The sequence below is a fragment of the Heterodontus francisci genome, chromosome 5, assembly GCF_036365525.1.
Source record: "Heterodontus francisci isolate sHetFra1 chromosome 5, sHetFra1.hap1, whole genome shotgun sequence".
In the NCBI taxonomy this organism is placed as follows: domain Eukaryota; kingdom Metazoa; phylum Chordata; class Chondrichthyes; order Heterodontiformes; family Heterodontidae; genus Heterodontus; species Heterodontus francisci.
The window spans coordinates 122727934-122753924 of record NC_090375.1 but is presented as its reverse complement, the minus strand read 5'-3'; the positions used below and the strand labels follow the sequence as shown (position 1 = coordinate 122753924).

The window sequence follows — 25991 nt, the reverse complement described above, 5'->3', positions numbered from 1 at the left end:
TTGTTTGGCACGCAAGTAGTCCTGGCTTGCAGCTTCTCCAGATTGACACCTCATTTTGAGGTATGCCTGGTGCTGCTCCTGGTATGCGCTCCTGCACTCTTCATTGAACCAGGGTTGGACGCCCGGCTTGATGCTCATGGAAGAGTGGGGGATTTGCCGTAGAAGCCTGCTTAGGTCAGGAAAAAAGAAACCGACCCGAACCCGACCAAACCACAGCGGACCCAAGCCTGACCTGGCCCGAGTCCCTCCGATTTTGCCCCAAGCCCGACCCAACCTGAACCCGACCATCCCTTTACTTACCTTCCGACTGAGAAGCTCCATGAAGCTGCAGCGTATGTGCGATGCCGTCATAGTGACGTCACTCGCTCACTGCACAGACTCAGTTTTGTCTCGGATTTCCAGCTCAGGTAAGTTTTTCAATTTCAATACTTACCAGCAGAGCACTTACCGTGTGCGTCTGGTCCGACCCGACCCGAGCCCGAAAGCCGTACCCTGAAGTTGGGCCCAACTGGACCCGAACCCGACACATGTTGCCGGGCCCCATTGGGTTCGTGCCGGGTTGCAGGCCTCTTATATGCCGGGCTATGAGGTTACAGATTACATTTCTGCTGCTGTTTATGGCTCACAGTGCCTCATGGATGCCCAGTTTTGCATTGCTAGATCTGTTCGAAATCTATCCCATTGAGCACAGTGGTAGTGCAACACAACACGATGGAGGGTATCCTCAGTCTGAAGACGGGACTTTGTCTCCACAAGGACTGTGCAGTGGTCACTCCTACCAATACTGTCATAGGCAGATGCATCTGAGGCAGACAGATTGGGGAGGCCGAGGTCAAGTATATTTTTCCCTCTTGTTGGTTCCCTCACCACCTGCCGCAGACCCAGTCTAGCAGCTATGTCCTTTAGGACTCGGCCAGCTCGGTCAGTCATGGTGCTACCGAGCCATTCTTGATGATGGACATTGAAGTCTCCCACCCAGAGTACATTCTGCACCCTTGCCACCCTCAGTGCTTCCTCCAAGTGGTGTTCAACATGGAGGAGTACAGATTCAGCAGGGGGGCGTCGGTGGTAATCAGCAGGAGGTTTCTTTGCCCATGGTTGACCTGATGCCATGAGACTCCATGGGGTCTGGAATCGATGTTGAGGACTCCCAGGGCAACTCCCCTCCTGACTGGAAACCACTGTGCCGCCACCTCTGCTGGCTCTGTCCTGCCGGTGGGACAGGACATACCCGGAATGGTGATAGCGGTGTCTGGGACATTGTCTGTAAGATACGTTATGACCTGGCGAGAAAGTGTCTAGGGATCCCTTTCAGCCCTCACCTGGTCATACTGTAACAGGGTTTAATTTTAAAAACACCATGTTTTGAGCTCCCCCTTGGTGAATCCTTGTTCATCGCTTTCCAATTATAAGGCAAAGAATTGAGCACAAACAGGCTTTCTTAGGTTTAAAGAAGTAAAGTGAAATTTATTAAAACCTAAACTGAAACTCTAATTCGGTTAAAGCCTGCGGATACATGCCGTGCCCCATACTAGCATGCTTATGCGATACGCACACGCAAATAGAATCAGAAAAGAGAAGAAAATAATAAAGTGGAGAGGTTTGAGGTAATATCTGAAGAGTTTCTTGTTACTGTGCTTCGAGCTCACTGTAGAGTCCTTTTGTAGGTAGTTCTTGTTTCTCGTTGGGGCCCAGTAATCTTCATAAATCTTGTTCACTGTCAGAGACTTTTCTTTCTTGGGGTTCATGTATCTTCAAGGATTCCAAAGCTGGTGAGAAAGAGATGAGCAGACACGAGAGGCTGTGGCGAGCCAGCCACGAGAGGTCTTCTCAGTCCAGGAGCAAACAGCTTTTCCAGTTCAAAACTCCGTGACAAGTTCAAATTCCTGCAACAGCCAGTTAGTCATGTGACTAAACTGATCTAACCATGTCTTCTGTATACGCGGCCATCTTAGCAGTTAACCTGGAATGCGAGCTCCTCCACCCTCAATGTCTGGTAATCAAAAGTCCATTCTGAATTAAATTGGAGCAGGGAGTAGCCCCTTTGTTCTTTCCAAGTACTGTCTGTTAATATGCAAAAAATGTTTCTCCAGCCAAGGAGCCATTGTAGTGTTTTTTTTTTAAACCAGTTCTTTCTTCACTCCACTAACAGTTTAAAATTCATGTGGCAAAATTAGTATCCCTCATTCTTGGCAGGTGGGGGCCCGCATGACAGGTATGATTCCTGTGAGTGAGACTATGTCAGGCTGTTGCTTGACTAGTCTGTGGGACAGCTCTCCCAACTTTGGCACAAGCCCCCAGATGGACTTTGTAGGGTCGACAGGACTGGGTTTGCCGTTGTTGTTTCCGGTGCCTAGGCCGATGCAAGGTGGTCTGTCCGGTTTCATTCCTTGTTGACTTTGTAGCAGTTAGATACAACTGAGTGGCGTCCTAGGCCATTTCAGAGGGCATTTAAGAGCCAACCACATTGCTGTGTGTCTGGAGTCACATGTAGACCAGTCCAGGTGACAGCAGATTTCCTTCCCTAAAGGGCATTAGTGAACCCGATGGGTTTTAACAACAATCGATAATGGCTTCATGGCCATCAGCAGACTAGCTTTTAATCCAGATTAATTGACTTCAAATTCCACCTTCTGTCGTGGTGGGATTTGAACCCATGTCCCCAGAGTAATACCCTGAGTCTCTTGGTTCCTAGTCCAGTGAGAATACCACTACACCACCACCTCCCCTTTAACTTGTCCAACGAGGGAAGGGGCCGTACTGGACCTGGTATTGGGAAATGAGCCCGGCCAAGTGGTCGAAGTCTCAGTAGGGGAAGCATTTCGGAAACAGTGACCATAATTCCTTAGGTTTTAAGGTACTTGTGGATAAGGATAAGAGTAGTCCTCGAGTGAATGTGCTAAATTGGGGGAAGGCTAATTATAACAATATTAGGCAGGAACTGAAGAATTTAGATTGGGAGCGGCTGTTTGAGGGTAAATCAACATCTGACATGTGGGAGTCTTTCAAACGTCAGTTGATTAGAATCCAGGACCGGCATGTTCCTGTGAGGAAGAAGGATAAGTTTGGCAAGTTTCGGGAACCTTGGATAACGCGGGATATTGTGAGCCTAGTCAAAAAGAAAAAGGAAACATTCGTAAGGGCTGGAAGGCTAGGAACAGACGAATCCCTTGAGGAATATAAAGACAGTAGGAAGGAACTTAAGCAAGGAGTCAGGAGGGCTAAAAGGGGTCATGAAAAGTCATTGGCAAACATGATTAAGGAAAATATCAAGGCTTTTTATACATATATAAAGAGCAAGAGGGTAACTAGGGAAAGGGTTGGCCCACTCAAGGACAGAGAAGGGAATCTACGTGTGGAGCCAGAGGAAATGGACGAGGTACTAAATGAGTACTTTGCATCAGTATTTACCAAAGAGAAGGACTTGGTGGATGATGAGCCTAGGGAAGGGAGTGTAGATAGTCTCAGTCATCTCATTATCAAAAAGGAGGAGGTGTTGGGTGTCTTGCAAAGCATTAAGGTAGATAAGTTCCCAGGGCCTGATGGGATCTACCCCAGAATACTGAGGGAGGCAAGAGAAGAAATTGCTGGGGCCTTGATAGAAATCTTTGCATTCTCATTGGCTACAGGTGAGGTCCCAGAGGACTGGAAAATAGCCAATGTTGTTCCTTTGTTTAAGAAGGGTAGCAAGGATAATCCAGGAAATTATAGGCCGGTGAGCCTTACGTCAGTGGTAGGGAAATTATTAGAGATGATTCTTCGGGACAGGATTTACTCCCATTTGGAAACAAACGAACTTATTAGCGAGAGACAGCATGGTTTTGTGAAGGGGAGGTCTTGTCTCACGAATTTGAGTGAGTTTTTTGAGGAAGTGACAAAGATGATTGATGAAGGAAGGGCAGTGGATGTTATCTATATGGTCTTCAGTAAAGCCTTTGACAAGGTCCCTCTTGGCAGACTGGTACAAAAGGTGAAGTCACACGGGATCAGAGGTGAGCTGGCAAGATGGGTACAGAACTGGCTCAGTCATAGAAGACAGAGGGTAGCAGTGGAAGGGTGCTTTTCTGAATGGAGGGATGTGACTAGTGGTGTTCCGCAGGGATCAGTGCTGGGACCTTTGCTGTTTGTAGTATATATAAATGATTTGGAGGAAAATGTAGCTGGTCTGATTAGTAAGTTTGCAGACGACACAAAGGTTGGTGGAGTTGCGGACAGTGTTGAGGATTGTCAGAGGATACAGCAGGATATAGATCAGTTGGAGAAATGGCAGATGGAGTTTAATCCGGACAAATGTGAGGTAATGCACAGGTGGGGAGTATACAGTAAATGGCAGAACCCTGAGGAGTATTGACAGGCAGAGAAATCTGGGCGTACAGGTCCACAGGTCACTGAAAGTGGCAACGCAGGTGGATAAGGTAGTCAAGAAGGCATACGGCATGCTTGCCTTCATTGGTCGGGGCATAGAGTAAAAAAATTAGCAAGTCATGTTGCAGCTGTACAGAAATTTAGTTAGGCCACACTTAGAATATCGCGTGCAATTCTGGTCGCCACACTACCAGAAGGACATGGAGGCTTTGGAGAGGGTACAGAAGAGGTTTACCAGGATGTTGCCTGGTCTGGAGGGCATTGGCTATGAGGAGAGGTTGGATAAACTCGGATTGTTTTCACTGGAACGACGGAGGTGGAAGGGTGACATGATAGAGGGTTACAAAGTTATGAGCGGCATGGACAGAGTGGATAGTCAGAAGCTTTTTCCCAGGGTGGAAGAGTCAGTTACTAGGGGACATAGGTTTAAGGCGCGAGGGGCAAAGTTTAGAGGGGATGTGCGAGGCAAGTTCTTTACACAGAGGGTGGTGAGTGCCTGGAACTTGCTGCCGGGGGAGGTGGTGGACGCAGGTACGATAATGACGTTTAAGAGGCATCTTGACAAATATATGAATAGGATGGGAATAGAGGGATACGGACCCCGGAAGTGCAGAAGGTTTTAGTTTAGGCAGGCATCAAGATCGGCGCAGGCTTGGAGGGCCGAATGGCCTGTTCCTGTGCTGTACTGTTCTTTGTTCTTTGTATTTAAATAAATAAATGAATTAATTACTTACCCACTCCTGCTGTCTGTTCCGGAGTGATATTGCTGCTGGTGAGCGGCACTCTCCCGCCTTCAGATACCCATCCAGGGATCTGATGCGGGACACTGGTGGGGAAGGGGGAGCATATAAGTATTTCAGTGTGGGGTGGTGGTGGGGAGCGGGGTACAATTCATCCGATTAGTGTAGGGGATGGTGGGAAGGGGTAAAGTGCACAGTTTATGAACTTTGGGGGTGGGGGGGGGGGGTGGCGGGAAGGTCAGGTGCAAAAGGTAAGTATTTTGGGATGGGGAGGGAGGAGGGGGAAGAGGGCAAGGAATGAATTATATGGTTATTGGGGGTTGGGAGAGGGCCTAGAAACATTTATTTAATTTTCTCAAATCTATTTTAAATCACTATTCCTTTAAATATGTAAACTGAGATGTAGGGCTTGAAGCCTTTTCAAAATGGCATTGACACCGTTTCCGGGGACTGATAGCCCGCTCCCTCCGTGTCATCGAGGTGGGGGGTTCGCTTCGGCCATTTAAATGCCGTGTTGAATATTGTGGCAGCTCTGTGATTTGAAGCTCGCCGCTGAGATCGGTGGCGAGCTTATAAAATCCAGCCCACCATCGAGGTGTGAACAGTCCCTGTTAAGCCCGAGAGAGTGGGCCGGGAGGAGGATGGAATCAGCAACAAGGGAGTGAAGTTTGTGCCAGAGGCCAATGACAATGGTTTTGAACTTCCCAATATTCACCTCGAGGAGGTTATGATTCATAATGAATGTTGGACAAGCTATCAGATAGCAGAGAAGCAATTGTGAGAGTAGCCCAAATGATAGATCGTTATCAGCGTACAGATAAAAGCTGATACCAAGAGATGATGTTCTCAAGGGCAGCAAATAAATGAGTAAGAGGAATAAGTCAAAAGGAGAGGAGAGTTTGAACTTTTGAAGTAAAAATCAAAATCAACAAGGATGAGGAGTCATTTACTGCAAAGTGCTGAGGGAAGAGAGAATGGAGGACAACTTAGGGAAGAAGTCAGGATAGGATTTGGAAGGTAAATATTGAAGCTTTTAAATAGACATTAAAGAAAAGATTGGGTGGCTATTTGGAGTAGAAACACTCACCCAGCCACATGGTTGCTCTTTCCTTTAATATGAGGTGAGTTGCAGAATTGTGTATATGCATTATATATTTAGTGATGATTATATGAATGTTATGAGCACAGAAGCTCAGCAGACCAATTTGTGAAAGCAATATGCTTTGAAGCAGAATAGTGGGAAATCATGATCTTGGAGAAAGTGTTGAGCAGAAATTAGGCCCAGGGAGAATGGTGAAGGAGACAGAAAGATGAGTCAGTTGATCAGTAACAGTCTTGTACATTTACAGGCAGCTGGATCCAAAAAGGGCAGAAACCTGGAGGCAGGCTGTTCATCCAAACTCTTAACTAAGGGGTTGTGTATGGTACAGAGATACCTAAAAGAAAAGGTAAAATAAACAAAACAGGCTGCCAAGATGCCACAGCACTGATGGAATTTATTAACTGAAGGCTTCCTCACAAAAACACCATATGTGCTGCCCACAGGAATCACAGAAGTCATTTAGAACTTGCTGATGTGGGAAAGTCAAGTAATTTAATCAAAGTATCTTACGTACATAGTCAGCTTCCTCAATATATTCCAGTTTGTGTGTTACAAAGATGGTTGTTCTGTTTTCTTTCTTTAAAATCCCCATGATCCCTTGGTGGAAGACATGACTTCCCACATGTACATCCAGTGCTGATAAAGGATCATCCAGTATTACAACAGAGCATCTAGATTAGATAAAAGTACAATAATTTAGTAAGTTTGTTTTACAGGCATTGTCAGACATTTAGGTGGGAATTTTATGCTCTCCCCGAGGCGGGTCCGGAGGCGGGGAGAACATTAAATCAGGTGGGATGGTGGTGGAGGGGGAACCCTGTCAACTTCCTGCCTCTGTCAAAATTAAGTCCAGGGCGGGAAAGCCTGTGAATCGCCTTCCCACCCTGCCGCCAATTGAGACCCTTAACTGGGCAATTAACGCTCAATTACGGGCCTCACGTCGCTGCTGCAATTAGCAGTTGGCGGGCGGCCCTGTTGCCGCACGGGAAGCACAGCACGGAAAACTGTGTGGACTGATTTATGGCTCTGGGGAGGTCGTTGGGGGGGGGGGGGGGGGGGAAGTCCCCTCGTTAACAGTCACAGTGCTTGAATGAGGGACCGAGCATTGGGAAGGGGGGGCCCGCTGAGAGCCACCTTCCTGCCCTTGCTACTGAACCCCTTACACCTATTTCGTCGCAACCCCCAGCCCACGAGACTCCTCCCGCCGTGACCTACCTATGGCCTGGTCCAGCACCGCTCCATAGCCTTGGGTGGGTGCTCTACTGGTAGCAGCCACCGCCTCCGCGGGGGCACTGCTCAGTGAAAGAGTTGCCAGCTTCTGATTGGGCGGCAGCTCTCCGAGGGTGGGACTTTCATCACTGGGGTCCTTGATTCCATGGAAGGCCTACCACTGTCCCTCAAGTGCCTAATTGGCACTAGATTCAGCAGGCCTCCCACAGAAGAGGCAATGTGTAATCCAAAATTCCAAAGAAAATAATTTTGACCATTTCACCCTTGGAATCATCAATGTTGCTGAGAAAGTATGCTCATATTTTAAAGGAAATCTTAAACAACTTTGACAAAATATCTTGTCTGATTGATTGCCTCTCCTATTACAGTGATCGCAAAGTACAACATTAAATAGTACTTACATGGGATGGGTTTTTCCAAGATATTTGACAGATTGCTGATTGGTTGGTTATTATTGTGGGAAATAATCATTACGTTTTGTATTTCCCTGTATTATCCAATAAAATAAATTCTCATATCAAACCCTTTTTTTATTCGTTCATGGGATGTGGGCGTCACTGGCCAGGCCATCATTTAGTGCCCATCCCTAATTGCCCTTGAGAAGGTGATGGTTAGCTGCCTTCCTGAACCACTGCATTCCTTGGGCTGTAGGTACACCAACAGTGCTATTAGGAAGGGAGTTCAAGGATTTTGACCCAGTGACAATGAAGGAACAGCGATATAGTTCCAAGTCAGGATAGTGTGTGGCTTGGAGGGGAACTTGCAGGTGGTGGTGTTTCCATGCATCTGCTGCCCTTGTCCTTCTTGGTGGTAGAGGTCACGTGTTTGGAAGGTGCTGTCGAAGGAGCCTTGGTGAGTTGCTGCAGTGCATCTTGTACATGGTACACACTGCTGCCACTGTGTGTCGGTGGTGAAGGGAGTGAATGTTGAACATAAGAACACAAGAAATAGGAGCAGGAGTAGGCCATTCGGCCCCTCAAGCCTGCCCCGCCATTCAATAAGATTATGGCTGATCTGCCCCAGACGTCAACTCTTCTTTCATGCCAGCTCCTCATAGCCCTCAACTCCCCGATATTTCAAAAATCTATCTACCTCCTCTAAATACTTTCAGTGATCTAGGTGAAGGTGGTGGATGGGATGCCAATCAAGTGGGCTTTGTCCTGGATGGTGTCGAGCTTCTTGAGTGTTGTTGGAGCTGCACCCATCCAGGTAAGTGGAGAGTATTTCATCACACTCCTGACTTGTGCCATGTTGATGGTGGACAACCATTGGGGAGACAGGAGGTGAGTTACTCGGCGCAGAATTCCCAGCCTCTGACCTGCTCTTGTAGCCACAGTATTTATGTGGCTGGTCCAGTTCAGTTTCTGGTCAATGGTAACCTCCAGGATGTTGATAGTGGGGGATTCAGTGATGGTAATGCCATTGAACATTAAGGGGAGATGGTTAGATTCTCTCTAGTTTGAGATGGTCATTACCTGGCACTTGTGTGGCACAAATGTTACTTGTCACTTATCAGCCTACTTGCCACTAATCAGCCCAAGCCTGGATGTTGTCCAGGTCTTGCTGTATCTGGACACAGACTGCTTCAGTATCTGCGGAGTTGCGAATGGTGCTGAGCATTGTGCAACCATCAGCGAATATCCCACTTCTGACCTTATGATGGAAGGAAGGTCATTGATGAAGCAGCTGAGGATGGTTGAACCTGTTACATAAGTTGGAGCTGAACACCCATCACGTCTGTCAAGGACACACTTACCATGGGAAAAATGGTAAACTGAATGAGGCACAGAATAATAACTCTTAGTCTATAACACATTTTCACCTTTTTATAGCTTTGTAAAATAACTATCACAAACTCCGGTTTGGAGTTTGCATGACCGATTCTTCACTTTTGCATGTTGCTCTCTTACCCCTCCCTCTTTCTTTTCTTGAATATTGCAAAGAGGCTTGCTCCTCCAGTTCTGATGGAGGCTCTATACCCAAAGCACTACCTTGTCTTTTCTCTGTATTAATGGCCTGCAGTGGATTTCCTGCATTTTGCGTTTGACTCTAGATTAACACTGCATTTCTATACAATATAAAGAAAACAGCACTTAATATGAAATTGTATTAATACTAAGAAACTGTAAATATTCCCTTTTGAAGTTTATAGAATCAGATCAATTCTTCTCTTATAGTTTTATATCAATCTATATTTAATTGCTATATAAAGAGAATAGCAGTCCAGTGAAACGGTAATACAGGTGTAGCGTAAAGATGACTATTTTATCTTGTCAGCGGCATCTTCTCTAATTGCTTCATACTTGTCACTGCACTTTAAAAAGTAACTCAATAGAATTGAAGAATTATACAGCACAGGATGAGGCCATTTGGCTTTGAACCTGCAAAAAACAGCTCTCTGAAAGTTAACCAATTAGTCCTGAGGCCCTGGGGTTGAATTTCATCAGCGGCAGTAGCACGCTGTGAATTCGGCGGCCTTCCGACATGGAAGCGCCATTGCAGAGCCCCCGCGTTATTACGCGTGGGGGTTCATTTAAATGGAGGGGGCGGAGTGGCCACCCCCAATGACATAGAGGGGGCGGCCGCCGCCGCATCCCCAGCAACGACGTCCAGTGCCACCACGCAGGTGCCGGCGCCATTTTTAAAGGGCTTCAAGCCCTTTAGGAGAAACTTATATTTTTAAAGGTGCCGGTTCTATAAAAATTTAAATAAAGATTTGTCCACACCTGCAATACCCTCTCCCAACCCCCCAATGCATATATAGTTAGCTTTTTGGCCTATCTCCCCCCAAAAAATGTAGTTATCAGTAATGACATTCCCCCACAACTTAATTCTCTTTGACCCTAAACCCCATTCCCATACCCAATGAAAAAGGATTTTCCTGCTTTCCACCTCTGCCCTGATAATTTGACTCTTCCTCCCTCCCCACCAGTGTCTCGCCTCGGAACTCCATACGGAGTTCCGCAAGCGTGTGAGTTGCAGCCGGTGGATGTAAAATCGGCATGGGATGGCTGCCAGGAGCAGGTAAGTCAATTAGCATTTTTATACCCACATTTAAATATTTTAATGAAGGCCCCGCCGCTGCCGCTAATATCTGGCGGGGACTTCTCGACGTCGTGGGCCACTGCTGCAAGCGTTTTACGGGCCTCCCAGCCATGATCCACGACGCCGAGGGGTTGGTAAAATCCAGCCCCTTTTCTTTACAAATAGCCTTGCTAATGTTTAATTTTCCATTATAGATTCAATTCCCATTTGAAAGTTAATTCCACCACCCTTTCAGTGAGTGCATTCCAGATCATAAAACTCAGTACAAAGAAAGAAAAATCTTATCGCCCCTCTGGTTGTTTTTCCAGTAACCTTAACTCTGTGTCCTCTGGTTACTGACTCTTCTACCAGCAGAAACAGTGTCTCCAAACCCATTCTTTCAAAAACCTTCAGAACTGTGAGAACTTCTATGAAATCTCCCCTTAACCCGCTCCGTTCTAAGGAGAACTGTTAACACTTTGTGTGAAGTGCTGTGAGGTTTTTTTTTTAATTTGCTCATGGGATGTGGGCATCGCTGACAAGGCCAGCATTTATTGCCCATCCTTAATTGCCCTTGAGAAGGTGGTGGTGAGCTGCCTTCTTGAACCACTGCAGTCCATGTGGGATAGGTACACCCACAGTGCCGTTAGGAAGGGAGTTCCAGGATTTTGACCCAGTGACAGTGAAGGAACGGCAATACAGTTCCAAGTCAGGATAGTGTGTGGCTTGGAGGAGAACTTGCAGGTGGTGGTGTTCCCATGCACCTGCTGTCCATGTCCTTCTAGGTGTTAAAGGTCGCGGGTTTGGAAGGTACTATTGAAGGAGCTTTGGTGCGTTGCTGCAGTGCATCTTGTAGATGGTACACACTGCATCTGTGGTGAAGGGAATGAATGTTTGTAGATGGGGTGCCAATCAAGTGGGCTGCTTTGTCCTGAATGGTGTTGAGCTTGTTGAATGTTGTTGGAGCTGCACCCATCCAAGCAAGTGGAGAGTATTCCATCACACTCCTGACTTGTGCCTTGTAGATGGTGGACAGGCTTTGGGGAGCCAGGTGGTGAATTATTTGCCACAGGATTCCTAGCCTCTGACCTGCCCTTGTAACCATGGTATTTATAGGGCATCTCCAGTTCAGTTTCTGCTCAATGGTAACCGCCAGGATGTTGATAGTGCGGGATTCAGTGATGGTAATGCCATTGAATGTCAAGGGGAAATGGTTAGATTCTCTCTTGTTGGAGATGGTCATTGCCTGGCACTTGTGTGGTGCGAATGTTACTTTCCACTTATCAGCGCAAGACTGGATATCATCCAGGTCTTGCTGCACGTCTACACGGACTGCTTCAGTATCTGAGGAGTCGCGAATGGTGTTGAACCTTACGCAATCATCAGCGAACATCCTCACTTCTGACCTTATGATAGAGGGGAGGTCATTGATAAAGCAGCTGAAGATTGTTGGGCCTAGGACAATACCCCGAGGAACTCCTGCAGTGATGTCCTGGAGCGGAGATGATTAACCTCCAACAACCACAACCATCTTCCTTTGCGCTAGGTACAACTCCAACCAGCGGAGAGTTTTTCCCTGATTCCCACTGACTCCATTTTTGCTAGGGCTCCTAATGCCATACTTGGTCAAATACTGCCTTGATGTCTAGAGCAGTCACTCTCACCTCACAACTTGAGTTCAGCTCCTTTGTCCATGTTTGACCCAGGCCGTAATGAGCTCAGGAGCTGAGTGGCCCCAGCGGAACCCAAACTGAGAGTACTGAGCAAGTTATTGCTAAGCTCGTGCTGCTTGATAGCACTGTCGACAACACCTTCCATCATATTACCGATGATTGAAAATAGACCGATGGGGCGGTAATTGGCCAGGTTGAATTTGTCCTGCTTTTTGTGTACAGGACATACCCTGGCAATTTTCCCACAGTGCCGGGTAGATGCCAGTGTTGTAGCTGTACTGAAACAGCTTGGCTAGGATCGCGGCAAGTTCTGAAGCACGTGTCTTCAGTACTATTGACGGAATGTTGTCAATGCCCATTACCTTTGCAGTATCTTGTGCCTTCAGTCGTTTCTTGATATCATGCGGAGTAATCGAATTGGTTGAAGAAGAGCATCCGTGATGCTGGGGACTTCAGGAGGAAGTGGAGATGGATCATTCACTCGATACTTCTGGCTGAAGATTGTTGCAAATGCTTCAGCCTTATCTTTTACAATGATGTGCTGGTCTCTCCTATCATTGAGGATGGGGATATTTGTGGAGCCACCTCCTACCGTCAGTTGTTTAATTGTCCACCACGATTCACGACTGGATGTGACAGGATTACAGATCTTGGATCTGATCCGTTGCTTGTGGGATCGCTTAGCTCTGTCTATTGCATGCTGTTTACGCTGTTTGGCATGCCAGTAGTCCTGGGTGGTAACCTCAGCAGGTTGACACCTCATTTTGAGGTATGCCAGGTGCTGCTCCTGGCATGCCCTCCTGCACTCTTTAGTGAACCAGGGTTGATCCCCTGGCTTGACGGGAATGGTAGAGTGGGGGTTATGCCGGGCCATGAGGTTACAGATTGTGGTTGAATACAATTCTGCTGCTGCTGATGGACCACAGTGCCTCATTCATGCCCAGTTTTGCATTGCTAGATTTGTTCTAAATTATCTCATTTAGCACAGTGGTAGTACCACACAACACGATGGAGAGTTGCCTTAATGTGAAGGTGGGACTTTGTCTCCACAAGAACTGTGCAGTGGTCACTCCTACCAATACTGTCACGGACAGATGCATCTGCAGCAGGCAGATTGGTGAGGACGACGTCAAGTATATTGTTCCCTCTTGTTGGTTCCCTTACCACCTGCCGCAGACCCAGTCTAGCAGCTATGTTCTTTAGGACGACCAGCTCGGTCAGTAATGGTGCTACTGAGCCACTCTTGGAGATGGACATTGAAGTCCCCCACCCAAAGTACATTCTGCACCCTTGCCACTCTCACTGCTTCCTCCAGGTCGCAAAGGTACAAAAAATGCAAGTATGATTATTACTTTTAATGGCCAAAGGAATTGCTAGATGAGGCAAGTTCGCCTTTGACCATCCTGGTAGTCACATGATACAACAATAATAGCAATCAACCTTTATTAATTAGTCTGCAACAGAACCAAACGTGAGGCGAGGAAACCCCCAGTGTTAGAAATCTCTGGGAACCCTAGGTCCAAAGACAACTGTTCCTCCCAAGCATGCTACAGTTACCATAGGTCATTCCACAAATTATTCATATACTGTATCCCAAAATATTATCTGAAAGAAATGATCTAATTTGTACTTGAATGAATCAACAGTTTCTACTTTCACCATCTCTCAAAGGAGCTTGTTCCATAGATTTACCAAAGTCAAAGCAAGTTATGCACAAAACAATTTCTTAATTGCACAAGAAAATAAACAATTTTCTAATATATTTGGGATTTTTTTTTTAGATGTTGGCTAGCAAGTTTTAGGAAAATAATATTTTAGTAATTTTTTGGAACTTTCTCTCAAACTTAACAATATTTTTTCACAAAAGCAAAAACATCTGCGCTTTCTGCGACCCATTATATCAATACAGATGGTTCACATGGTAAGTGGCACAAAGAAGAAAAAAGTATTTGAGTAATTTAGTCGAATTCAACATAACTAAATAAATAGCTTTCATTGTTAGAATCTTCAACAGCTATTAACTTTCAGGGGGTAATATTAGATATATGTGAATAGTCATTTGGTAGTACAGAACTTGAGCACTGCTGAAAACAGAGATAGTTTGTCAAAGTTTTCATTTTGCACTCTTTAGAACAATTTGCAAGAATACCAAATGTAAGGGAAACAACATATTTATACAATATGAGAAGACAGTGCTGATTGGTTGGCAAGTGGACTCTGATTGGTCGAGGCATTGCCGTGGAGAATGCACCAGTTTATGGTGACTGACAGTTAACTGCCAAGCTTTGTTTGAAATTTAAATCAGGCAGCTTGACTCTGATTGGTCAAGGCATTGCCCTGAGGAATGAAGCAGCAAATGTCTGTCACTTATTCTGTGTGTACATTTTCTTTCTGTCTGCAAAGGCTCTGTGTATTAATATACATAGCTTCCAGTACGCGTAAATGCGTGTGGCATTCGCGACTAACAGGATGCTGCCGTCAAGCCAAAAAGACGTTCTGCCTATCACACAATCGAGTAATGTGATATATGAATTTCAATGCCATGTGATGCTAGGTATATAGGCCATACTTCGCAAAGACTGGCGGATCGTATCAAACAACAAGTCCGTTCCACTTTTCGCAACGGGTAAGGTACAGATCATACCCAACCAGCCTGTGCTTGCAAAACTCAAAAGAGTGTCCATCATTAGATGTGATTCCGCGATTGGACAACATTTGCTATATAATCCTCAGTGTGCAAAAATTACGCTGACAACCAATTTAAAATAGTCAGTCGGTCCTGCAGTGTGGCGCCTTTGCGCGTACTGGAAGCTACATGTATTAATACACAGGGCCTTGTTCTTAGCAGACAGCAAGAACATATTGTCATGCAGGCCCCCGCTTGCCAAGACTGAGGCACACATTATTTCGCCACATGAACATTAAAACTTGAAATTGCAAGCCGCTGACTAGAAAGACATTTGCATAGTAACAGACAGTGTTGGAACAAGGGACCCAGTCCTTGCTTCCCCAATACACAGAAGAAGTGGTCAGACTATTTTAGTCACATGACTAACTGGCTGTTGGTTTTTTTGAACTTGCCACAGGATTTGAAATGAGAAAGCTGTTGACTCCTGGACTGAAAAGACCTCTCTCCTGTCTGCTCTCACCAGCTTCAGAAACCATTGAAGATACATGAACCAGAAGAGAGAAAAGTCTCTTACAGTTAACAAGGTTGAAGAATAATATTGGGCCCCAACGAAAAGCAAGACTACTTACAAAAGGACTACAGTGAGCTCAAAGCACAGTAAAGAAGAAACTATTCAGATATTGACTTAAATCTCTCCATTTTATTTTTCTTCTGCTCTTTTATGTCCCTATTTGCATGCGTGTATCGCGTGTGCATGTTGTATATCTGTAGGCGTTAACCTTATTAGAGTTTAAATTAAAGGTTTAAAAATTTTTACTTTTCTTCTCTAAACCTAAGAAAGCCTATTTATGCTCATTTCTTTGCCTTATAATTGGAAAGTGGTGAACAAGGAATCACCAAAGGGGCAGCTCAAAACATAGTGTGTTTAAAATTAAATCCTGTTACAATAAGACCAGGTGAAGCCAGTAAAACACCCCTAGAAACCTTTCCCACCTGGTCGTAACAAGATTTTACCCACAGACAAATGAGTGAAATTGGAAATTGGAAGTGGGAAACCAAATTGTTCTCAATCAAAAAAGTGTAAGATTAATACAGATTGTCTTGCGGTTGTGTGTGGTTGAATACTAACATTTCTGCAACTGAAGCGAGTAGCTCTCCAAGCCAGGGTGAAGCAACTTGGGATAAGTTAAAAGCACTGTCTATGGAGGAGCTGAGAAAATGGCTGAGCAGTGTGGGTCACTGTATGTGGCAAGGCTAGGAAATCTGAACTCCTAAGGCTAGTGGCCAACCATTTTTCCCTTGAAGAAGCAGAAGCATTGTTGGAAGCAGACCCAGAGAGGGTACTGCTAGCAAAGATACAATTGGAACAAAGAAAACTTGAATTAGAAGACAGGGAAAGAGAGAGACAGGAGAGGGAGAAAGAAAGAGAGAGCCTTCCAGAAGGAATGTGAAGAAAATGAAAGACAGGACAGGGAACGAGAGAGAGAGGACAGAGAGAAAGAAAGACCGGAGAAGGAACCATAGAGGAGAGGGAGAGAGAGAAAGAATATTCTAGAAAGAATCTGAATAGAGAGAGAGTTGAAGCAGCTCAAGTTAACTAGGGGCGACAGAGCAACCCCAGTGAAAGCATGGCCAATATGGAGGAGCCGAATTCAGGGCTGGGTATGAGATTGCTAAAACTTGCTCAACTAATTCCAAAATTCAATGAGGAAGATGTGGAAGAATTTTTCGTGCCTTTTGAGAAACTGGCAAGGCAGCTAAAATGGCCAGCTGAGACCTGGTCTCTTTTTATGCAAAGCAAGCTAACCGGAAAAACCCATGAGGTTTATTCCCTGTTGCCAGATGAGAGTTTATCAAATTATGAACTGACCAAAAATGCTATCCTGGGCGCATATGAATTAGTACCCGAAGCCTAATGGCAAAAGTTTAGAACCCTCAAAAAGCAAGCTAATCAAACTTGTCTGGAGTTTGAAAGAAGTAAGTAGCTGGCTTTTGACAGTGGCTGAGGGCTTAAAAATACAGCTCAGCTATGAGACTCTGAGAGAAGTAATCCTGTTAGAGGAATTTAAAAACTCTCTCCCATTCTCAATAAAGACCCATGTAGAGGAGCAGTGGGTCCAGAGAGCCCGGCAAGTGGCCGTTCTGGTTGATGAGTTTGCTTTAATTTATAAGTCGATTTCCCAGAGCAGAACCATTCCTAAACATCCGTACAAATCCGAAAAGGACAAAGGATGGGAAGGTGATAGGAGCCCAGGCAGTCCTGAGAGAAAAAGGAAAGCAGGAGACACAGGGGGCCCTTCTCCAGCCAAAAAGGAAGGTGATGTGAGCAAGTGTGAGATCCGGAGACCTGTGTGCTTCCATTGTAATAAGGCAGGGCATTTAAAAGCTGATTGCTAGGAACTAAAGGGGAAACCGGTAGGGTTAATCAGGGCACACCCGCTCAGTGAAGACTGGACCCTAATGGAAAGTGCAGAACAAGCTGTGGTTTTAGCTGCAGTAAGAGTGCAACCCAGTGCAGGAAAAGTTATTAAGATTCCTGAAGGTTATCAAGGTTCTGTGTCTGAAGGGAAAGTAACCCCATATCCCTCGAGTGGGGCAAGCAAGACCATAGTAATTCTCAGGGACACATGGGCCACTAGATCCCTTTAACTGGGAAAAGGCCTGACCTTTCCCCCAGAGAGTGCAGTGAACACCAGAATGGTGGTGAATGGTATTGGAGGGCAGTGTACACCTGTACCTGTACACCGGGTGCACCTGGAGTGTGACCTAGTTTCAGGACCGGTGACCGTAGGGATTGTCACTAGTTTGCCTGTGGACAGGGTTGACCTGCTCCTAGGTAATGATCTGGCGGGGGTGAAGGTGGCAGTCTCCCCCAGTAGTGAAAGAAAGACTGCAGGAGGTCAGAGAAACAGGGCAGTGGTAGGAGACGGTCCCCTGCAGTGTCCCTGAATGTGTAGTAGGTCAGGTCATGATCAAACCAGCTCCTCCGGAGGAGACTGCATTGGCACTGCAAGCAAATGACCATGGGGTCTGCCTGTTCGGGACTTTCTTTGGAAAGATAGGGGAACCAGGGAATGAATTAAATTAATTTTCCCTAGCTGAGGCTCAGCGAGCCGACCCAGTATTGTGACAGTTAGCACAGGCTGCCCAGTCTGAAAGTGAAGCAGAGGGAGTCCCTGATTGCTACTATGTAAAGAATGAGGTACTGATGAGGAAATGGAGTTCTCCTCACAGACCTGAGGGCAAGGAGTGGACAGTAGTTCACCAGTTAGTGGTGCCACAGAGGTACCCGGCAGAAATAATAAGAAGGGCCCACGAGACTACAGTGGCTTTACATGCCGGTATATGAAAGACCAAAGCCCGCATAAGACAGCAGTTCGACTGGCCAAAACTCCACAAAGATGTGGTGGGGTACTGCAGGAGTTGCCACATGTGCCAGGTTGCGGGGGAAATGCCTACCTACAATGAAACCTGCACTCCTAAGTCCTGTACAGGTGTTAGGAGGACCCTCCACTCGACGGCTGGTGAAATGTAAGGGAGCCCCACCGAGAAGAATAGGGACAGGCAGGCACATGGCTGACAAACGTTTAGAAAGAGAAAGGAAAAAAGTGACCAAGAGGGCAGGTTAAAGGAAGTCCAGGAAGAATCCCAGATGAAAACCCCTACTGTCCGGTCAACCAACCCCGGAAAATGTGAAAAGTTAGACCCCACTATGCAAATGCAGACTCCAAAAGCACCCAGTCAGAGTTGCTAACAGCATTTACAGGAATGTGCAGAGACAAAGAGAGATCTCTCGGGGGCACAGAAACCGTGAGGGTGATGTCTCACTTAGTCGAAGTGCCACAGGGAAGGGCAGCCGAGTTTGCACAAATACCTACAGGTAGGAGTGTCCCAGAGAACAAAGGGGAGAGTAACAAAGAATCCTCCCCGACAGTCAGAGGAAAAGGGAACTACCCATCCCCTGAATTCAAAAGTCTCTGTATGACTCAGAAGTTCAGGATAGACCTGCCCACTACTAACTCTCCTGAGGGGAAAAAAGGGGAAAATTAAAGCAGCCCTGCCACCCAAAAATGACCATTTTCATTAGCTTTAAGAATGAGGAATGAATGGAAATGAATGAGAGAAATGCATAGTTTTTCTTTCTGTATCTTAAATTTCTCTCAAACCCTGTAATGAAGTGCGCCGTTTGTTTTTCAAATCGCATTTCATTCCCCTGGGTGTGGAGGTGTCATGCAGGCCCCCACCTGCCAAGAGTGAGGCACACATTATTTCACCACATGAAAATTAAAACTTAAAATTGCAAGCCCCTGACTGGAAAGACATTTGCATAGTAACAGGCAGTGGTGGAACAAGGGACCCAGTCCTTGCTTCCCTAATACACAAAAGAAGTGGTCAGACCAGTTTAGACACATGACTAGCTGGCTGTTGGTTTTTTTGAAATTGCCACAGAATTTGAAATGAGAAAGCTGTTGGCTCCTGGACTGAAAAGACCTCTCCTCTGTTTGCTCTCATCTCGCTCTCACCCACTTCGGAAACCATTGAAGACATAGTGAACAAGGTTTAAGAAGAATACTGGGCCCCAACGAAAAGCAAGACCACTTACAAAAGGACTACAGTGAGCTCGAAGCACAGTAAAGAAGAAACTATTTAGATATTGACTTAAACCTCTCCATTTTATTTTTCTTCTGCTCTTTTCTGTCCCTATTTGCCTGTGTGTATTGCGTGTGCACGGTCACGTTGTATATCCATATTGTTAACCTTATTAGAGTTTAAAGTTAAGGTTTAATAAATGTCACTTTTCTTCTTTAAACCTAAGAAAGCCTGTTTATGCTCATTTCTTTGCCTTATAATTGGAAAGTGGTGAACAAGGATTCACCAAGGGGGAGCTCAAAACACAGTGTGTTTAAAATTAAACCCTGTTACAATAAGACCAGGTGAAGACAGTAAAAGATCCCTAGACACCTTTCTCACCTTGTTGTAACAATGTACACACATTGCACCTGTTTCAGCTAAATAAAATAAGTGACAGCCATTCGGTGGTTCATTCCTTAGGGCAATGCCTTGACCAATCAGAGTCAAGTTGCCTGGTTTAAATTTCAAACAAAGCTTGGCAGTTAACCATCAGTCCCCAGAAACTGGTGCATTCTCCATTGCAATGTCTCTACCAATCAGACTCCACTTGCCAACCAATCAGCACTCTCTTCTCATATAGTATAAATATGTTGCTTCCCTCACATTGGTATTCTTGCAAATTCCAAGACAAAAAGCTTTGACAAAATGTCTCTGTTTTCAGCAATATATGTGAATGATTTTTCATAATAATCATAGGATAAGCTTTTTAGACATTAACTTTTGTATTGCTGCAGTAATTGGAATTCAATTAGATTATCAAGCTGATTCCCTAATCAGGAGCAGTACTCACAGGGAGCTCTGATCTGGAAATCACAGGTCCTTTTTTTACTTAAATGAGTGGATGGAAAATCAGGGACTGTGGGCCTACAATTTCTGAACAGGTTCTGCTCCTCACTGCAAGAGCAAAACTGGGAAATCGTTCCTTATATCAAATATCAGCTAAGTTGTCAATTAATGTCTATCATCACAATCAACAAACTGCAAAAATATATTGATACCTTGAGTAGAGAGCCCGTGCGACACTAACACGCTGTTTCTGGCCACCACTCAGATTAATACCCTGGGGAAAAAAATAAAAACTAATGCTTTTAGTAAAAAAATACAAGGCAGACTAAAACATATGGGGCTAGATTTTGCAGCAAATATAACAATTTCTGAATGAAACCATTATTAACGTGCTAATCAGCCATCAATTTGTAGCAAGGAAGCGATACCCATGAGTTGCAAACTACCACAAGTTGCTGGCTGATTTGCATTGCTCCACATTAGCTTCAAAGTGTGGAAGAACCAGGTCACCTACTAACCATCACAGAAAAGAACTGTATATTGTGGGTGAAGGAATAAATGTTAAATCTAATTGGGGATTCCTTGATCACTCGGGAAACTTATTCAGTCAATAGTTTAGCTACATAGCTCACGATGGACCCGAATTTGATCTCCAGCTGATCTCACTGGGCTAGCTGTTGGGACAGGATTGTCCAACCCTTTTGCGCTGGGGGCCACATTACAATTTTTGTCTTACATAGGAGTCCGGCGTTACAATTTTGGAAAGATATAGGCATTAAAAATTTATCTTACTATTAAACAAAGCAAAAACAAATGTGCATTTTTGTGAAGAAGCTTTAAATGAGAAGATTAATTTATTGGCTTACTTTCTCATCACTATGTTGGACACTGATTTAGAGAGCTACCTAGCATTTCTTTGCTTGCAATAGTAGTCAATATTTGCCTGCACACTTGTAGCGATGTGGAGAATTCTGGAGAGATGTCTATCTGTCAGGAGTGATCGTGACACTCCGTGTTCCCTGCCTCTCTATGTTGTTCCCCCCCACCGCTGTCCCCACTCTTTCTCTCTCTCTCTCTGTCCCCCCACACTATCTCTCTCTATCCCCCCCTCTTTCTGTTCCCCTCTCACTTGTTCTCTGTCCCCCCCCCCCGCTCTCTCTTTCTTTGATCCTCTCTCTCTTCCTCTGTCCCTCTTTCTCGCTGACAGTTGCAGGGAATTGGAGTGTACAGCATAGCAGCTTTCTGATTGGTCAGTTTTAAAAAAACCCACGTCTGTCAGTTCCACAGCTGACAAGTTCTGGGAGCTAGAACAGTGGTTTCTGAACCTTGGACAGATTTGGGGTTTTCTGGCAGGTTCTGACTTTTTTTTAAACAAACCGATCTGGAAGACGACGACAATGGGAAATTTCTCATCTCTGAAATACAACCACGGGCTGGATCCTGGCCCGCGGGCCATTTGTTGAGCAACCCTGTGTTAGGAGGTACTAGAATTTGCCTCAGTGCCTCCAAGTTAGAGTGGGGAAAATTAGTTAGCAATTCTGCTCCTGTTTGTTATTGAGCAAATCCTGCTGAAGTGTCTATAAGAATTTTGGGTGAGGAAAAGGTCTGTCTTTGACCCTTCCCTCCTCTCTCCCTCAGTGGTCAAATGGCCAGCCAACACCAATTGTCTAGGCTCACTTGGGACTAGAGGATGACCGGTGGCCAAAGAGCCATTCATCAGTTGGAAGTCAGCACCTTGGAGACAGGATGGATAAAAGTGAAAATTAATTAATAAAGAATTGTCTTTCCATCATCAATTTGATTTCTTCATCATCTCAAAAGCTTCTGTGAAATTTCAAACGAAAGGCCATACAATATGCAATTCCTCTGCAACCTGAATTGAAACCAAACCAAACACCAATGCAGTTAAAATTACATGATGAAATGCTAGTTAAAATTACATGATGAAATGCCAGTTTAAAATCACATAATTTACTGCAGAAGCCTACCTTGAGATCCCATCTCAATCATTGCAGGGGAAAAATTATAAGCTTGTAATGTGGAGAAGGTAGAGTTGCAATTGATAAAGCACAAGAGTGAAGTTCTACAAGTTTACAATATCATCTTAATACAATGAAGAATTATTGGCTAGTAGTACACATCAAGCTACACGTTCTTCTTCAGTGTGTGTACAACCAGTAATCCTGAATTCACAAAGGAAGACAAAACTTTATCTGGTTTAAATGGCATTAAAACATTTTACTCAAAATGAAGAACTTCTAATATTTTTCAAATAGAATCAAATTTATGTAAAAAGTCTAGTCTTAGACCAATTTTTAAGATCTAACACTATGCCAACAAAATTTGAGAGGAGGTTAACTATAAAATGTGATTGTTAAGCCCGAGAAATTATTGCATCAGTGCACTTACTTTCTCACCAATTTCTGTGAGCCGCCCAGCTGGTAAAACATCAATATCAGGCTGAAGAGCACAGGCCTCGATCACTGTCTGAAAACGCTCTTCATTAAAGCTTTCTTCAAACACAATGTTATCTTGTAAAGAAGCATTCTGCAGCCATGCTGTCTGTGCAGAATACGCTAGCGGCTGATTGGCTGAAGCCCATACCACGTGACCACAGAGTGTTGTCATTTCTCCTAATATGGCAGATATCAGTGATGTTTTTCCACTTCCAACCTGAAATTAACAAAAATTGGATAGAAATTAGCGAACAACTTTGCTTTTTCTTTATTATCTTCTCTCCTGCCAGTGCTGAGTCTTGCTGTATTATTATTCCTTGCTTGCTGGCAGTCTTTTCATAACTCAGCCAAAAGTTCATTCATCATGTTCGGCATATTTTTGAATCTATACCACAGGAGAGAAAACTGACCAATTTCTCTCCGGCCAGAGTGCAGAGGTGGGAGTTAGACTGCCAGTGTTTATGGAGAAGGAGGGAAGAATGCCAGCAAGAAATGTGGGGGAGGGGGGAGAGGCAGGGAAAGAATTTCAGCTTGAACTGGGGAATAAATATCAACATAAAACAGATTACAGGGCAAGGCTGAATTGGAGGTGGTAAGAGCGAAGATGATCAGTATAAACTGGGAGAGTTCAAAAAGAAAGAGTATCTGTAAAAAGGTTAGGAAATGGATGGAATATGGTGTCTTTGTTAAGTGGGTCTGGAGCAAGTAGAGTGCTCAGTGTGAGGGGAGGGAGGAGTGGCTTGATGTGGGAGAATGACTGATGAAGGAGTTTTAGGGGAATTCATTGATTAATTGATAGTTGACATGTTGAAAATCCAAATCCAAAAAGGGAGGCGGTGGCGTAGTGGTATTGTCACTAGACTAGTGACCCAGGGTATTGCTCTGGGGTCATGGGTTCGAATCCCACCATAGCAGAAGGTGGAATTTGAATTCAATTAATAAATCTGGAATTAAAATCTAGTCTAATGATGGCTATGAAACCAGTCGATTGTTGTAAAAACCTATCTGGTTCACTAATGTCCTTTAGGGAAGGAAATCTGCTGTCCTTACCTGGTCTGGTCACCCGGCATCGACCTAGTTACCACAAATGACAAAAGCAAACCCAGCCTTGTCGACCCTGCAAAGTCCTCCTTACTAACATCTGGGGGCTTGTGCCAAAGTTGGGAGAGCTGTCCCACAGACTAGTCAAGCAACAGCATGACACAGTCATACTGATGGAATCATACCTTACAGACAATGTCCCAGACACGGCCATCACAATCCCCAGCAGAGGTGGCGCCACAATGGTATACAGTCAGAAAGGAGTTGCCCTGGGAGCGCTCAACATCGACTCCGGACCCCATGAAGTCTCATGGCATCAGGTCAAACATGGGTAAGGGAACCTCCTGCTAATTACCACGTACCGCCCTCCCTCAGCTGATGAATCAGTACTCCTTCATTTTGAACAGCATTTGGAGGAAGCACTGAGGGTGGCTAGGGTGCAGAATGTACTCTGGGTGGGGGACTTCAATGTCCATCACCAAGAGTGCCACGACTGACCGAACTGGCAGAGTTCTAAAGGACATAGCTGCGAGACTGGGCAGGTGGTGAGGGAACCAACAAGAGGAAAAAATATACTTGACCTCATCCTCACAAATCTGCCTGCCGCAGAAGTCCCGCCTTCACATTGAGGATACCTTCCATCAAGTTGTGCGGCACTACCACCGTGCTAAATGGGATAGATTTCGGACAGATCTAGCACTGCAGAACTGGGCATCCATGTGGGCCATCAGCAGCAGCAGAATTGTACTCAACCACAATCTGTAACCTCATGGGGCAACATATCCCCAACTCTACCATTACCATCAAGCCGGGGGACCAACCCTGGTTCACTGAAGAGTGCAGGAGGGCATGCCAGGAGCAGCACCACACATACCTCAAAATGAGGTGTCAACCTGGTGAAGCTACAACCCAGGACTACTTACGTGCAAAACTGCGTAAACAGTATGCATGCGATAGAGCTAAGCGATCCCATAACCAACGGATCAGATCTAAGCTCTGCAGTCCTGCCACATCCAGTGGTGAATAATGGTGGTCAATTAAACAACTACCTGGAGGAGGTGGCTCCACAAATATCCTCATCCTCAATGATGGGGGAGCCAGCACATCAGTGCAAAAGATAAGCTGAAGCATTTGCAACAATCTTCAGCCAGAAGTGCCGAGTTGATGATCCATCTTGGCCTCCTCTTGACGTTCCCAGCATCACAGATGCCAGTCTTCAGCCAATTCAATTCACTCCGCGTGATATCAAGAAACGACTGGAGGCACTGAATACTGCAAAGGCTATGGGCCCTGACAACATTCCGGCAATGTACTGAAGACCTGTGCTCCAGAACTTGCTGCACCCCTAGCCAAGCTCTTCCAGTACAGCTACAACACTGGCATCTACCTGGCAATGTGGAAAATTGCCCAGGTATGTCCTGTACACAAAAAGCAGGACAAGTCCAACCCAGACAATGACCGCCCCATCAGTCTACACTCAATCATCGGTAAAGTGATGGAAGGTGCCATCAACAGTGCTATCAAGTAGCACTTGCTTAGCAAAAACTTGCTTAGTGATGCTCAGTTTGGGTTCTGCCATGGCCACTCAGCTCCTAACCTAATTACAGCCTTGGTTCAAACATGGACAAAAGAGCTGAACTCAAGAGATGAAGTGAGAGTGACAGCCCTTGACATCAAGGCAGCATTTGACCGAGTATGGAATCAAGGAGTCCTAGCAAAAGCATTGAAGTCAATGGGAATCAGGGGGAAAACTCTCCACTGGTTGGAGTCATACCTAGCGCAAAGGAAGATGGTTGTAGTTGTTGGAGGTCAATCATCTCAGCTCCAGGACATCACTGCAGGTGTTCTTCAGGTATCCTAGTATCCTAGGCCCAACCATCTTCAGCTGCTTCATCAATGGCCTTCCTTCAATCATAAGGTCAGAGGTGTGAATGTTCACTGCTGATTGCATAATGTTCAGCAACATTCGCGACTCCTCAGATACTGAAGCAATCTGTGTAGAAATGCAGCAAGACGTGGGTAGTATCCAGGCTTGGGCTGATAAGTGGCAAGTAACATTCGCGCCACACAAGTGCCAGGCAATGACCATCTCCAACAAGAGAGAACCTAACCATCTCCCCTTGACATTCAATGGCATTACCATCGCTGAATACCCCACTATCAACATCCTAGGGGCTACCACTGACCAGAAACTGAACTGGAGTAGCCATATAAATACCGTGTCTACAAGAGCAGGTCAGAGGCTAGGAATCCTGCGGCGAGTAACTCACCTTCTGACTCCCCAAAGCCTGTCCACCATCTACATGGCACAAG

General features: G+C 45.3%; 1 protein-coding gene across 10 annotated transcripts in view; it reads right to left on the bottom strand.

The window, feature by feature from the left end:
* Window positions 1-25991, bottom strand: part of LOC137370030 (ATP-binding cassette sub-family C member 9-like) — a 363176-nt gene that overhangs the window by 77465 nt on the left and 259720 nt on the right. For all 10 annotated transcript variants that reach the window (XM_068032031.1, XM_068032023.1, XM_068032028.1 and 7 more), the window contains 3 exons: window positions 22591-22854; window positions 20394-20455; window positions 6722-6878 (listed from right to left, as the gene is read on the bottom strand). In XM_068032031.1, the coding sequence (XP_067888132.1) occupies window positions 6722-6878; window positions 20394-20455; window positions 22591-22854 (483 nt within the window). The remainder of the gene's footprint in view (window positions 1-6721; window positions 6879-20393; window positions 20456-22590; window positions 22855-25991) is intronic.